This window comes from Thermobia domestica, chromosome 15 (genome assembly GCF_964235325.1).
Source record: "Thermobia domestica chromosome 15, izTheDome1.hap1.1, whole genome shotgun sequence".
Classification (NCBI taxonomy): domain Eukaryota; kingdom Metazoa; phylum Arthropoda; class Insecta; order Zygentoma; family Lepismatidae; genus Thermobia; species Thermobia domestica.
In genome coordinates this window covers 15822416-15838563 of record NC_137468.1, presented here as the reverse complement: position 1 = coordinate 15838563, position 16148 = coordinate 15822416, and the positions used below count along the sequence as shown (strand labels likewise).

The following is a 16148-nucleotide window of genomic DNA, read 5'->3' as shown; positions in this document are numbered from 1 at the left end:
CTATAAGGAAACCAACAAAACCCATAGGAGCACCGACCAGCTTTAGACCGATCGCTTTGATATCTTGTTATTTAAAAACGTTAGAACAATTAATTCTAACCAGATTACAATATTTTCTGGAATATCACCAGATATTTTCTTCTAATATGAGATGCTTTAGTTTAGATGCACTTAGTATATTCCTTTTTGACGTTTGGATAACTTTTCAACATCGTAAATATCTTATGGCTATGAGCATTGATCTTAAACATGCATATGACCTAGTTGAATGGCATATGATCTAGTTGATAACCAAAATGGCAAAAATGAACATCCCTACCGCTTTCATTAGGCTTGTTCATAATATTAATAGACAAATTAATCTCAAAATAAATAATAAATATAAACTTCGGCAAACTTCTCTTGATTTTATGCAAGGTAGCAAGCTTAGTCCCACACTTTTTAACATCTTCATGATGGATTTACTGGAAATATTCAATGATACTGTATCAGCTTATCTCTCCGCAGATGACTTATTTACTTTGTTACAAATGATCTGGATACTGGTCAAAAGAAACTAACGTCTTCATTCGAAATAATTGCAACCAAGTGCCGGAACAATGGCTTAGAAATTAACTGGAATAGAACAAATTACATAGTATTTACTAAAATGAAAATCACTAACTTTCCTCCTCTTCAACTTTCACATTCGCAGTTTTACAGCACAACAAATATCAATTATCTTGGATTATACCTCGATCACAAATTAACTTGGAAATCACATTTAACTAACATAATAAATGAATATAAACAAGTACAGAACATTCTTCGCAGCTTAAGTTCTAAAAAATGGGGCATTCTTCCGCACACATTGTATACTATTTTTCAACAATGCATTGAAGCCAAGATTCTCTATGGAGGTATAATCTACTCTATCACCATGCCAAAGTTCTATAAATTGCTAACGATTCAGCATACTACTTTAAAAAATATAATGTTGGTCCCCAACCTCGCTTTTGTCCTAATAATGTCATTTTGGAGGAAACAGGCACGTTACTGTTCTATTAAAATACTCAAACTTGTCTGTAAATATATCATATGTCGACTCGCTATTACGAATTCGCCACAATTCACACAACTGGGAGCCTTAGAAGTACAGAACCGAAATACTAAATTACCATATGTCACAAAGTTACCATGGATATACAAAGCATTTTTACTTTTGAAAAACCTCCAAACTCAAATAATAAAACTTCCCTACCTGCCATGCTATAGTTTCGCATATGAAACAAATACAACAATTATAAAATCTATTCTGCCGTCATATGTAGGTACCAAGATTAAAGAGCAATATTATCGCATAAACAAAAATATCTGGCATTTTTTCTCGATCAATTCCATCATGATACAATCTTCCTTAACACTGACGCCTCCAAGGTTGCACATAGCCCAGTTGGAGTAGCTATCTTTGTTACCCAACTTGATACTATCCAACAACTGAAACTTCCAGTTGACACTACAGTATTTGAGGGTGACGCGTTTGGAATACTACAAGCATTACTACTCATTCGACGCAACAATATCCGACGTGCATGTATCTGCACTGATTCCTACATTGTGTTACAAGCACTTACTTGTATTCATTGGACAATTAAATCTACTTGGACTGTACTAAACATAAAATCCATTTATCGAAAATTAATTGAAATGGGTCATATCATAGATTTTATCCACTCCTAAGCCATGTTGACATAAAATTGAATTAATTTGTCGACGATTTATCCAAAAAATCTCGTAACTATGGTCTTTCAGCCAATATAAAATTATCACCTTTCAACTTTTTATTTCACATTGACCAGATAATCTCGGAGCAAAATGTCCTTTGGAAACGCAAATTCAGAAGTGGACCAGGAACATACTATTGACATACTAACCCTTTACAACCAACCACCTGGAATGTACTTCCCACCAAGGGCGCCGATTTCTCTGTAAATTTGGGGGGCATTCAGATACAGAAGAGGACATTAAGATAAATTGTATTCAAATTATGCCAAATATTGTATATTCATAAATACAATAGGGGGCCACATGAGCTTTGGGGTGGCCCCCCGGCTTCCCCAGGATCGAAGCCTTTGCTTCCCACTTGGTCACGGTCAAAAATCATATTATATTATAGACTTCGTTTCAACACTGCAATTACTCCATATCTTCTGTACAAAATTCATCGTACAGATTCACCTCTCTGTTGGTGCAACCAAGAGGTTGGAACTCTGAATCATCATCTCATATTCTAATGACCTATTTTATCTAAAAATTGAACTCGAGTTCAGAAAGCGCTAAATATACACTACCCTTCACCTTACCCTTCACCGCTAAATATACCTTCCCGGTTATGGACCCTTCACCATCAAACAAATTTTGACGCACAACGATTTGGATATCTTGAAACATTTAATATTTTTTTTTGAGATAATGAACTTGTCCTTTAATTTACTTTAATCATTACCTGGTTAATAATATATTTTTTCTTTTGTTTCATCTTCCGGTGGAAAAAATAAAATAAAATAAATATATTTCATTAGAACATATTAGCTCTGTATATCCCACACAGGCAAGGGAATTAATACCACTCATATATTCATTCCAACAAGAAGGAATTACTATTCCAGTTCTCATTCTTCAATTTCCACCGGACACTTTCTAACCAACAAACACAATGGTACTCCGCTTACAATTCCAAGGATATGGGTGAAACATACTATGTCTGCACTCCGCTAATTACAACACTTATCGATAGGTGAAAGTGAATTCTGAAGAGTACCGCAGTTGCACATTTTTCACTGTTTTATGTCACTGAGAGATTACTATACTGTTACTGTCCTATTCTGAGCACTAGATTTTGTAAATGATAAAAGAGTACAAATGTTGGGCGCCAAGCTACGGCACTTTACTTTCCTTCACGGCTTCATTGCCTTCCGTCCAGTTGCTTCTTGTCTATCGACTGACTTCAGCTTCTTGAATCAACCACAGATTAAGAGGGAAAAGGGAAGAGATCAAGACATCGTGTTTCGCTCTCCCAAACAGAGGAGATTAAACACTTATCACTGCGTATCAGAATATAATTACTATTCAGTTGTATTTAGTAATTAACAAAATTAACATAAAAAAATTCTCGTTTTTTCCTTTTGCAAGCTTTGGTGAACAACAATTGATGCAATAAACAAAGATATAAACAACAAATTTAAACAAATTAAGATTTCGTTTTCTTTCTTTCCTTATACGGAACTCTCGCAACAAATATATGTATGGTCGGTTGCGAACCCAATCTGGTTTGTTAGTTATATGTGTAAATGTTTGAAGCTTCTAGCTGTACTTCCAAGAATTCCGCCTAGCAAAATTTCAGTTTTAAGAACGTTAACTATATATACAAAGGCTAAACAAAATGTTTTACGGGGTATTTAATGTTGATACCGTTATATATGGCGACCGGATGCAGAACTTCGAGTAGCAAACAGGAACCCCGGAACTATCATTTTCACTTCATTAAGTCCCTTGAAAGAAATTTGTTGAATTTATTTTAAAGAATTCCATAAGTTGTTTTCATCCATTGCCATCTATAGGTTTAAATTCCCCCCCAAAAAATTCTTGGAGTGTGAAGAGTGAAAAATGTAACAATCTATTCGAAATACGTATACGAAACACGTAGGGCATTTTACGGATTTTGATAGGGCAATGTTTGGAAAGTATTTTACTGTCTTTCATTATGTTTTTACTTTTATACGTTGTATTATTATTATAAAATGCTTTCTACTTTCAAAACATTAATTCCATTTTTATTTTTTACATAATTTGCCAAAAATATTAACATATTGTAAATGCTCCCTTACAAAATTTTCATATGTTTGCACAATTCAATTATTAATAACATTAATTAGTATTAATTTGGAACATTTTATAACATTTTAGAACCTAAATATTTTAATGCTTCTTATAACAATGTAACTCGGTATTTTATTTTAAGTTAACACATATATATGCAAACTTTTTACAAATACTAAAATATATATGTATATATACAAGTAAAATAATTGCTGTAATATTTAACACAACATAATCTATAAATTAAATATTATTTTTAAAAAAATATCATTTTTTGAAGAACGTGCTAAAATTCTGGATATTCATTCTTTTGCATCTTGGCATGTTACATAAATTCAATATTTATAATACAAAATTACGTAATAGAAATTATCAGTACACATTTCTTATAAAAATGCAATTTTAGAATTTTTCGCATAATACACCAAAATGAAACTAGTAAAATAAAAAATAAGATATTCATAAAAATAATTTGACATGTAAATATAAATATGAAGTTTTGTTGAACTTCTAAAATATTAATGATATGCTAAATGTAACACTGATGATACATGTGTTGGGACCAATAATATTAGTAGGTGCTTGACGCTTTTACGCTAGCATCTACTTTATACAAGTAGTACGCCATGAACAGGATGCGGTATGCAACACCGTTACACACACGTGTGCCTGTTTCCCAACCCACATAAAAATTCATAATATTGACGATTCACTCTTGCTCTTATTTATGACAACGAAACTCTTATATAAACATGAAAAATTGGACGAAAAGGTGGCAAAAACTAAGGTTATTTTTAAAAAAGAAGAGCGGAATAGTTGTTGTCATAAAATTGTTTTCAGCCCAGACTAGTTTCCTATAACATTAAAGGACGAAACAAATCAGCCTTATAGATGGTTGGGTACAGAAGCTGTTGTTTGCCACATAAGTACGAGGTTGAAGACTGGTTACTGTTATCCTGTAACAGTTTTAATCTGATAACATAATTTATTAGCAGAAGCGAGTTGACCATATTGACTAAAGTGCATTTGTACACAAATTATTCGTCTGAACTCAACGTCTTGTGCGAAATTCGAATGCATCTTATAAGCATCTTAGTGAACCATTCTCACAAGTTTTCCTTCCTTTCTAGACTGAACATCAAGCAAGCGCTGAAACACGCATTCAATCATTTCAATTTTCAATTCAAATTCAAATACCAAATTCCATGTATCTAACCTTAAGATATTCCGAGATATGAATAAATTATGATAATAATTGCTACCAATATGCCCCTTTTGGACGTCGAATTTCAAAACATATGTCTTTAGTGGAGCTTTACGTCAAAATTCTATGTTGTATCCAATCTTCAAGTTTCTAGCTTAAGCTGTTTGGCCTAGACATCGACAAATCAATCAGTCAATATTTCTTCTTTTGACATAGGGTCTATAAGAATCACAAGACATTATTATTATTATTATTATTATTATTATTATTATTATTATTATTATTATTATTATTATTATTATTATTATTATTATTATTATTATTATTCTGCTTTTCAGAAAGTCCTGAGACTGAGATTTTTTTCAATTTTAGCTTTAGGTCTGGAAATGTTTTTCCACGTTTTGCGATCTTCGGCTTCCTTTTCAAACTACCAATATTTTCTTCTATTTTTCAAATCATCGATCAGTTGTGTTCTTCTTTCTATTCCTCGCTTTCCTCCTATCTTTCCTTTTATGGCGGTATAAAGAAGACAATTTCTTTCCAAGATGTGTCCGATCTAACTAGCCTTTCTACGAAGGATGGTGGTTAGAAGTGTTCTCTTCTCTCCTATCCGTTTTAAAACATCTTCGTTTGTTGCTCTCTCTGTCCATTTTATCTTCTCCATTTTCCTTCAATACCACATTTCAAAGCTATCCAAATATTTCTTCTCTAACTTTCGTAATGTCCATACAGTCTAATGCTCCATATATAGCTCTGTAGCAACTTCTTTCTAAGTACAATATTGAGTCTGCTAGTTACGAGTGATCACTTCTTGTTGAATGCTTCTTTGGCTATGACAATTCTAGAACTTATCTCTTTCGTGCAGTAAGCGTCTCTTGTCAAAATACTTCCCAGATACTTGAAGTTATCGACCTCTTGATGATTTCTTTTTTCTACTCTGACCCATAAGGGCGCGTTTACACGAGATATTCTCATGACTTTCGACTTTTCAATTTTGATTTCTATTTCATATAGTTTCCCAGTGTCAACTATTTTGACTATCATTTCCTGTAGTCCTTTTTTTGGTCATAGCTATCATAACCGTATCATCTGCATACCTGATCTTTTTAATTCTTTTCCCCTCCATTCTTGAAACCCCCAATTCCCTTTAATGCTTCCTTCATTGAACATTTACTGTTAATGTTGAATAATTGTGGAGACTTACTACAACCTTGTCTGACTCCACTTCCAATCTCTACACTACTAGTTACTCCTTCATTCAGGGCAACTTTATTCGTTGTCCTAAGTATAAGTTTCGAATGAGTGGTCAATCTCTCCAGTTGACTACAATTTATTTAAGTATTTTTAAAAGTTTCGTCCAATTGACCCGATCGAAAGCGTTTTGCCAGTCGATGAAACAGAGACATAACTCTTCCTTCACATCAATAACTCGTTTTGATATAATTCTTATCAACTTGATAGTATCTGGTACATGTTCCTTTCCGGAATCGAAACTAGTCTTCTAACATCTCTATTATGTTACTCTCCAGCGTGTTTGGTATGCGTGCAACAATCTTTCCAGTGTGTGAGATAAGGATAATGGCTCTCTGATCACTGCTATTGTTTGCTTGCTTTTTCTTGGGGAATGCGATCACTGTAAAATCAAGAAAATACTTTACTCATTCTCCACTCAGGTAGATTTAGTTAATAAGTAAAGTCAGTACTTTCATTGCATTATCTGTAATCCCTTGAGAAATTTACTTTATGCCGTAATCTCCAGTGGCCTTACTCATACGCATGTCTATGATTGATTGTACTACTTTACTTTTCAATTTACTGGGTCCTTTTTCTTCATCGTCATTTTCGTTCATAATAACTTTGGGCTATTCTTCTTATAAAGAGATTTTTTATGTATTCCTCCCAAATTGTAAGGATTCCTTCACAAGATATACACGAATTATTTATTCAACTTGTTCTACGTTTTTCAATATTTTAATAAGAAACATGCCCAAGAGAAGGCTACAAGGAAATTTCTGACCTGCAACGCTTCAAGATAGTACCGAAGAAGTTCAAGGTTTCCAGTTTTCGCGATTGTGCCCGTTTATTGTTACAATTTTCAGTTTAAAACAGCATTTTTTTCAATAAATTCTACTTATACATGGCTAATTCGCTCTTGCGGACGGGCCCTTTTAAAAATTACTCCAATAAACCAACACCTAATTGAAGACAATTTTAATGATGTAGTCGACTGGACTTTATGATCGCGACTTTAATGAAAATTTATATATATATTAGTAGAAGAAGAAGAAGAAAAAGGGAAGGAAATTGTGTGTGTGTGTTATGATGGAATTTAATTAAAGTAACTAAATGTGCTATTATACGTATAACTGAAAAGAGCTGTTGAATCACGATGAACATACCGTGTACAAGAAATCTTATTAAACTGGGACAGTTATATAGATCTATAGGTAGGAATCAAAATGTTTCCTATGCCAAGTAATTCTTTATGTTTGAAGTGCAGATCAAAAAGACGGGGACTGTTTCGTGCAGATTGAGAATAGATAAGTTAAATTTTTTCGCGCAGATTGAGAATAGTAATCTAGTTAAATTTTTTCGCGCAGGTGAAATTTAGACATGGGTGGATAAGAGATGACACTGTAAACACTAAGTATTCAGGAGGGATATAGTATACATGAAGCTGCGTCAGTTCCCAAAGGAGTAGGACGCTCATACTTTTAGGGATTATTCATTATGTACGAACTTACAAAGGGGGTAAGAAAGCGACTTTTATTTACTTATCAACTGATGCGAAATAAAAAAGAACGTACCTGTACTTTATATCTGCATGTGTACTTTATCTACGACTATGTGTGTGTGTGGGGGGGGGGGGGGAATTTAAGGCATATCGCATGTCTTGTGCACATGGATACTTCTTACTATTGCACTACGTAGAAAATTTATGGTTTTTTATGTAGAAGGGGTAATAGGACACAGAAAAAACGCAGATCAGGGGGTTTTCATGTATACTATTACCTTCGGGAGCTTTGCTTTCAGTTTTGATTCAATTTTTACTATTTACATTTCATTTTTTAACTATTTTGATATTTGTTACAAATTTAATATACTGTGATTCAATTTCAATATGTTCATGCGCCGCTTATTTTTCCTTATTACATTAACAATGTAAAAAACAATTATAATTAAAACAGGTTTATTCGGCTTATTTCAAACAATTTTTATTTACAGCAAAATTAGTAAAACAGACCAGATGGTAACTCTTTACTTTGGGCAAGGCAGTGATATTCTGTCACCGTTAATATAATTCACAGGTTGTCACTAATTCTTTGCTGTTCCTTATTCATATAGATATTTTCTCAATAATGCCGTTGCCATTCCTGATACACATAGTGTTGCCGAGCGAACGTTAGCGAGTGAAGGCGGGTTAGAACCCCGCAGGGCACGTTGTTTTCTGTCTTTCGTTCTTGGGAACTGTAACTGTAACTGCCGGTTCAGATGAACGGCTTATTGTTACTGCCTTGCCTAAAGTAAAGTCTTGCCCACATAAGTAGAAAAATATTTAGGTGCATAGTTCTTTCACTAATTTCCTTCGTACTGGCCTCCAAAAGATTTGCGTTAGGCGTCATGATAATGCCGCTTAGCATAGATAAATTTCAACGAAGGACAAAAGTAATTACAAATTTACAATTTTTCACGATTTGTGTATCAATACAGCATTTGCACATATCCAATAAAACTTAAGTAAAAGAGACCATTTATGCTAGCCTAGCGTAGGAGCGTCAGTACTCAAGAGTAGTGAAGACACATGGGATGTCGGAGTGATATGAGTTCCTATAGCACATGTAATGGTTTCACATTTGTAAACATTAAATACAGATTTCATACACTGCATAATACCCCGCGGTGGTAAGTTAGTTTAATTTTCCGCAGGCAAAGATTTGCTTCTTTTAAACATGTCTTTTCTATGCAGTGCATTCAGTTTTACTTGTAAATTTTGCAGAATGTGGTGTGCCTAAACTTGTTCAGCACCATAATTTTCTTTCACTTTTATATTTTCACCGATAAGCCCACCAGAACCAAACGTATGTACTAAGTAAGTGAAAGAAACCAAACCATTCCTAACCTGTTCATATATATTTTTTACTGTATCATGTTTAAAAGCAGGTGGAGCGTAATATCCTTCTATAGATATAAATTGTCATCTAAGACATGATGCACCGTTATTTCTTTGGCGTAATCTCAAAGAATTTTGTACACGTCGATAATATAGTTCAAACTGCCATGGAAATTATTATTGGTACAAAAAGCACGATTAAGCGCGTGACACGGTACGGTACAACAGAGCAGCTAGGGTAGATTGGGAAAAGTTAAATTACGTTATTTTAGTGACTGTATGTTGTATTTACAGGTACCTTGATATGGTTTTCGCAGTGATACGTATTCCTAGAGGACTTGTAATGACTTCATACTAGTAATGCTATACTTTTAAACATAAAATATGACTTTACTATACTGTCCAGAAGTAGTCCATCGTCTGGAAATATATGATACATTTCTCTTTCATATTCACTGACTGATTTTAAGTGTGCTGTAGTACTTGTCTTATTTTGAGACTAGTGATCTTACAATTGTAAACATAAAATTCTTGCAATGTTCAGAAATACTCCGCCAGTGGAAATTGATATCTAATGCGGTCCTCTTTCATATGCAGTTTCTAATTTTAATCGCAAATTTACCATATTATGACGACCTGTTCTCAATCTCCAGTAACGTTTTTATTAAAATTCACATTAAAAGTTCTTAATTTAGAAGTGAAGCACAATGGAAAAATATTAAATTTTCCCATATTTATGTTCTTTAAGTAAAAGGTGACGGATGATGTATGAAGTGAGTAATTGTGAGATGAAATTCTTTATGCCTTCCCAGCAGGAATCGGATCCGGAACCACTAGACCAGCGGGGAGGGCTGGAAGAGTACTGCTTAACTACTTCATTCATATAGGTGGAAAACATGTAAGTTATCTGCGAACATAAAAACGGTGATTAATGTGTGTGATTCATTACTATGTAATTTTAATGCAAAACAACCGTCTAATAAACACCTAGCCCAGGTTGGTGTATTCTTTTCATACTTGTCTTTTTTTTCGCATACCACCTACGTGCCAGCCTTCTAGCTTCGCCGTGTCTTCAAGCTGAATAAGTGCGTTGATTAGTGACCACCTACCTCAGGTTGGTAGGTGGTTTTCTCAGAAATAATCATTTTCATAGCATGCGAGTTTGAAGTCTTCATATAAATATGCGCACAAAAAGGTCTAGAAAGCATTTGGACATAATTAGTGAAAGGATTGTAATTTTTCAACAATTCTGGTGCAACCAGTTAACTTTACCTGGTTCAAGTAGAGTGTCGGCAATGGTTAGCGAAAAAAAATAATTAGAATGTGGTTTTCATTGTTATTGTTTTCTTTACCAAATATATTTATAGAAATTCATTCCTGGATGCAAATTACCAAAAAAACATATGTTGTTTTAGAATGCCACACACCAAATGCGTACAGATTAGTAACTTGCAATGTCGTATATCGTTAAAAGCGACAGTTGCGAAAACTACGTACCAGTACGTGCTAGGTGACACTATAAGCCAAATTTCCATTTAATTTGATTCATAGCTCCGTAGCAAAGCTAATGGACTCACACGGAGAGTTGTGTATGGATTAGTCACGTTAGCGACGGTTTGTGTGTGTGTGTGTGTGTGTGTAAATGAAGAAAAGTGCAAAAGCACGCACCAACTTATGCAAAGTGGTTACTACAAGTTAAGTTGGGAGTACTATGGGAGTAGTTAGCTTACTAGTGGCATTTGTCTGCTTACATATGACTTACATCTGGATGCTATTTATTCCAGTGTTGAAGCTATAACTGCAACTGTAATAAACACGCAATTGTTAACTTAACCCCTTCAGTGCGTAATTTTCAGATGCGAACCGCTGTAAAAAGTGTAGTTTTTTCTAGAACTTTGGAATTTGTTACCTTTTAATAACTTTTGGACCTCTCAAGCAATCACAATGAAATTTTCAGCATTAGGATATTTGTTGCTTCTAATTAGCTACTATAACTTGTCATTGTCGTATTTATGGTTATCATCATCATCATCATCATATGGTTAGGTTACACAAAATTTGGGAATGCCTCAACAGACCAAGCCCAATTTTTCTGTGTGGTCTTTTGGGGTTCCTAGGTGAGCGCATAGTCGCTAAATATTGTCGGGAATAACATTACTCATACTATGGGCAAGTATATTCGCCATACGCAATACAAAATAGCCATAGCAAAATGAAAGCGTATATATACGCCATCCGCACAGCAGGTGCGTTTTGAAGACACGAGTTAACTCGCCACCCACACTAAAGGGGTTAAATGCTATAAATATGCGAAGTTACCAGTATTGCTCATTTTACATAATTCTTGTACTTAGTAGTGGAACATTTATAAAAAGATATGAGGTAATTGGGTTTCGTTCAGAAGATGTGAGCTACGGTGAGACAAACACCGTGTGCGTGGGTTTTCTCGGGGTTCTCCCGTTTTCTCCCACTTTCTTCATTTCACCATTTCATTCATTACTCTTCACCGTCTCCTGTAGCCTAACCGGCATAATCGTGGGACGAAAAACTCAAAGATTTCATTTTTGTACCCAAAAATTGACAATTTTACAGGAGGAATAGAGTAATGAAATCATTTCAGATATTACATGGTTGTCTTGTTCACTGTGAATCGTTTAAATTCAACGTTTACGCGCATACTCACCGTCTGCAACCTCCGGACGCACCCCCGAGCTACCGCGCGGGGCCACCTGGTACATACCTGCGCTGACTTGGTTAGATGCAGTTCGTGCTTTGTAGTAGTAACCTGGCATAAGTTTGTTGGTGTTTTTTGCACTGTACTTTTTCACGGCATATGTTCGTACTCTGTGTTTATACCCATAGTAGTTAAGAGTACCAATAGGGGAAAAATTATAGTTTCAAGCAATTTGTTGAATGAAACATTGTGGCTCTCATTTGCTCCCGATTATTTAATTACTTAAAGAGATAAGGTGATGCACGTTATTGCCGAATATATATTACTCTGTGTCATTACGCATTTTGATCAGTTTCCTACATTGTACAGAAACTGTGAAATGTGTCTTCAACAGTCATTGGTGTTGAAACATTTGATATGTGGGTCCTCAGAGACAATACAAAAGCACTGAAGAGGTACAAAACAAAACAGTTTGACAATATCCACAAAACTGTGAAACCAATATTTATAACTGTTTTTGTGGTTTGTTGGCTTCTTTTTTGTAAAAAATGCAGGAGGAAATAGCTTTCGCGGAATTTTATCAACAAGTATTAAAGAAACATTAAAATTTTCTCTAGAATGGACGAAACTGATCAAAATATGTAGGTGTACAGGCATCGTAATTTATTAAGGAACTCACATGAGAAAGACGACATTTAGTCATTGAAACGTTTATGACGAATTGTCGTAAAGTATTTGGGTGTTTATGCCAGAACAATTCTTAGTTCTCAGTTATAAAATTTACATATTGATTGGGAGATTACATTTACTTTTAAGAGCGAATTAAAACTTGAGCTCGTCTACTGTTTGGCATTCATGTCTGTCTATGATACGATGTTCAGTCTAGCGGAAATGGTGTAGGCTTACTGCTGAATATCTTATTAGTATGTACACTCATGTCCAAAATTATTGTCGCATGTCCATAAATATGTTGTTCTAAGGATATAGTTTTATAACGAATTCGTCCGGTATTTCTTATAATGTTAGTATGTGTATAATCGGGAAAGACATGTATGTGACAAATTTCATGTCAAAAGAGCAATAAATAAGAACAATAAAACGAAAATAAAATTTTATTTTCCATTTAATTAGCAACATTTTATTTTACTCATTATAATTTCCGTATTTATAATTTTTTTTCCTATGAAATTTACCACAAACATACATTTCCCTTCATATAGCCTCGCCGCTGAACGGGACGTTAAACTTAAAATCAACTCATACATTTCCCGATCATACACACAAAATCTTTATCAAATTATATTCTTACAAGAAAACAATTATAGATATGCGACAATAATTTTGGACATGAGGGTACATAATAATTTTTTGCAATTTGTCAGAGTCATTGTAATGTTTTGTTTTTGTTAGTGAAGGTTCTGATTTTGTAAAGGGGGGAGAAATGTAAGATATGGGAACAGCGTACAAAGTGCTTACGGAAATAAGGGAAAGACTGTTATGAAGTTAAGAGGGATAGTCTCTTCTTCTTCTTCTTCCTCGTCGTCTTCTTCTTCTTCTTCTTACATAAGGCTAAGCCTTGTCTTTGCAGCCACAGCTTCCTATTTTCAGCAGTCCTTTTCATCTCCCATCTCATTGATCATACTTTTAAAGTTCCGATGTTTTTGGTCGTCGTCTTCCCTAATATCTTGCCTCCAAAATGTTTTGGAAAAATGCGTTACGTCTAAGTAAATGACCAATGAGTTTTGCTTTTCGTACTTCTATTACTTTGATTAGTTGTCTTTTCTCATTCACTTCTTGGAGTACCATCTTATTGCTCTTCTTTTCAGTCCAGCTTTCCTTTTTAGTGATTCTTCTCCAGAACCACATTTCCGCTATCTCAAGAAGACGGGCTTTCTCCTATTTTGCTAACGTCTATGTTTCGCATCCATATGTCAAAACACTACACACAAAGGTTTTTATGAATTTCTTCTTAACGTGGATGTTAATATGTTTATTCAGAAGAAAGTTCTTCTTGTTCTGAAATGCGTTTTTGGCCAGTGCTATTCGTCTCTTTATTTCACTAAGACATCTGTTGTTTTCTTCTATATTGCTACCGAGATAGCAAAATTCGGCCACTTTCTCGAGTCTATCTATCTTCTATTTTTGTCGGCTCTTCTTATTTTTAATCATGATTTTGGTCTTCTTGGTATTGATTTTTAGATTGAGCTTTATTATCTGCTGGTTTAAGACTCTGAGCAATGTATTTAGCTCGTTTTCTGAGTTTGATACTATTGCAATATCATCGGCAAATCTGATGCAGTGAATATGTGTACCATTAATTTTGATTCCTTTTGTCTTTTCTTTCATTGTGGTTATAGCCTCTTCGATGAACATATTAAATAAATAAGGTGATAGAGGGCATCACTGTCTCATTCCTCTTCTAATTCTTGCTGCCATTTACATCTAATTCAGTACTTTGGTTTTTGTATATGTTCAAAGTACAGGGATAGCCTCTGCAAATAAAATTATATTATTAATGGAAATTAGAGTATAATGGTAGAGATTATGAAGATATAGATTGTTGTGTAATACAAGATTAGTGTAATTGTGGAGTACCGTTGGTATAGAGACCTGTGTTACAGAAAGCAACAGATTAAGAATAAAAATATAGCTAGTAGAATTCAAGTGTTGCATCCTTTGTTAGATTGGTTTTCAATAGCTAGTTCCTTAGTTAATTCAATTTTTCACCATAACTTGTAAAATCGTAATGCTAATATTTCTTATTTTTATTGCAGGTATTGTTAGATCCTTGTGTTCCTCTCGTGACGCTGAATTAAATACGAACAGGATTTATAGTCAAAAGAATCATTTACAACCTTTTATTCCTGTACATACCGCAACATCAACTACGAATAAACAGACTAATTTTGCCGTAATTTTCTCCAAACATGGCATAATGCTGAGTGGTCCAAGGGAACAGTTTACAGAAGTGCGGTTGCCACTGTTTTCTGTAATTAATAATAACAATAATAATAATAATAGTGTGATTCCGTTGTACATACCCACAAAACCTTTACCGTCTGTGTTACCCGGACTGAAAATTGTGGACGAAATGCAGGATATACAGAATAAACAGTCAAGTATAGAAGCACCTTCTGTGCAGATTGAAGAAAAAAGGGCCGCGCGGTTAATTGTGATTCGACGCCGGAAGATGAAGAAACACAAGTTGAAGAAACTTCGGAAAAGAATGAAATTTGAGTGGGCAAAAGTTCGTCAAAAGCGAGAACTACGAAAGGAGAAAGCCTTCCAGGCAGAACTGATGGCTCAAATCAAAGATGCCGAAAAATTTGATCCGCAAGAGTATGTTGCCGAAATCTTGAGGAAAACAAAGGAAAAACCTATTCCACGCTATTGGAAGGGACGGCGTTTGCCTCGTTTCATTATAAAACAGAAATTAGGTCTTGAATAGGATTTGTATGTAATGTTAATTTAGGACTTAGCAAACTAAAATTGTAAGCTAAGTGAATGTAACAAGTTATGTATTATTAGTGTACTAAATCGTTATATATTAAGTCATATTTCTGTGTAATATCTTGATTATTTAGTTCTTCAAAAGATCTATATTCTTGCTACTCTGCCTATACTCTTTAATACAGACTAAAAGTGGATTTGAAAAGGAAGGAGGACGTATGACGTGACACCGTCTCCTGTGCCCAATGTAATATTTTAAGAAGTGGGGGACGCTATATATTTTTTGGAAGTGGGAACGGCGTCCTCCCGTGTTTCCCCTTACTTTTACCCCTGCTTTAATACTGTCAGGTGTTTTCTGTGTATCTCCATAGTTTAATCCCCTGATAGGTAAAGAGGGAAAGGGTAAAAGAATTAGGTAATAAAATTAAAAGAACTTCTTCTAATTATACTAAACTGTGTTCTTTGGTACATGGTTCAAGGCTCAAAGGTAAGATTTTCATTTTTGAACTTTTCTAAGCACTACCGTACCAGAGTTCTATAAATGAATAAAAATTTAGGTAAGAAATACTGTAAGGTTTTGGAAATTGTTTCATTTGCTCTCGTCTTCAAGATAGTTTCTCTTAAAAAAAAAAAAAAATCTCTACTTACCCTCTTCGTCCTTATTTATCAGCCAAGGAGGATGCAGAAATAGTAGAAACAAAATAAATACAGAATGACAGTTTAGTGCCATATGGAGAACATAGTAGAGGGTTAAGTATTATTATTATTACCAAAACCGTCCTTAACCCCTAGGCTAACACGAATCCTCAATAGGAGTCAGTAGAGTTCCCTGCTTTCCCGTATACGGGACC

General features: G+C 34.4%; 1 protein-coding gene across 1 annotated transcript; it reads left to right on the top strand.

The window, feature by feature from the left end:
* Positions 1-7351: 7351 nt before the first annotated feature.
* LOC145672087 (uncharacterized) lies at positions 7352-15404 on the top strand. The gene is made up of 2 exons (XM_081741340.1): positions 7352-7509; positions 14622-15404. Exons 1-2 carry the CDS (start codon positions 7452-7454, stop codon positions 15293-15295), a joined length of 732 nt encoding a protein of 243 aa, XP_081597466.1. The 5' UTR covers positions 7352-7451; the 3' UTR covers positions 15296-15404.
* The last annotated feature ends 744 nt before the right edge of the window (positions 15405-16148 follow it).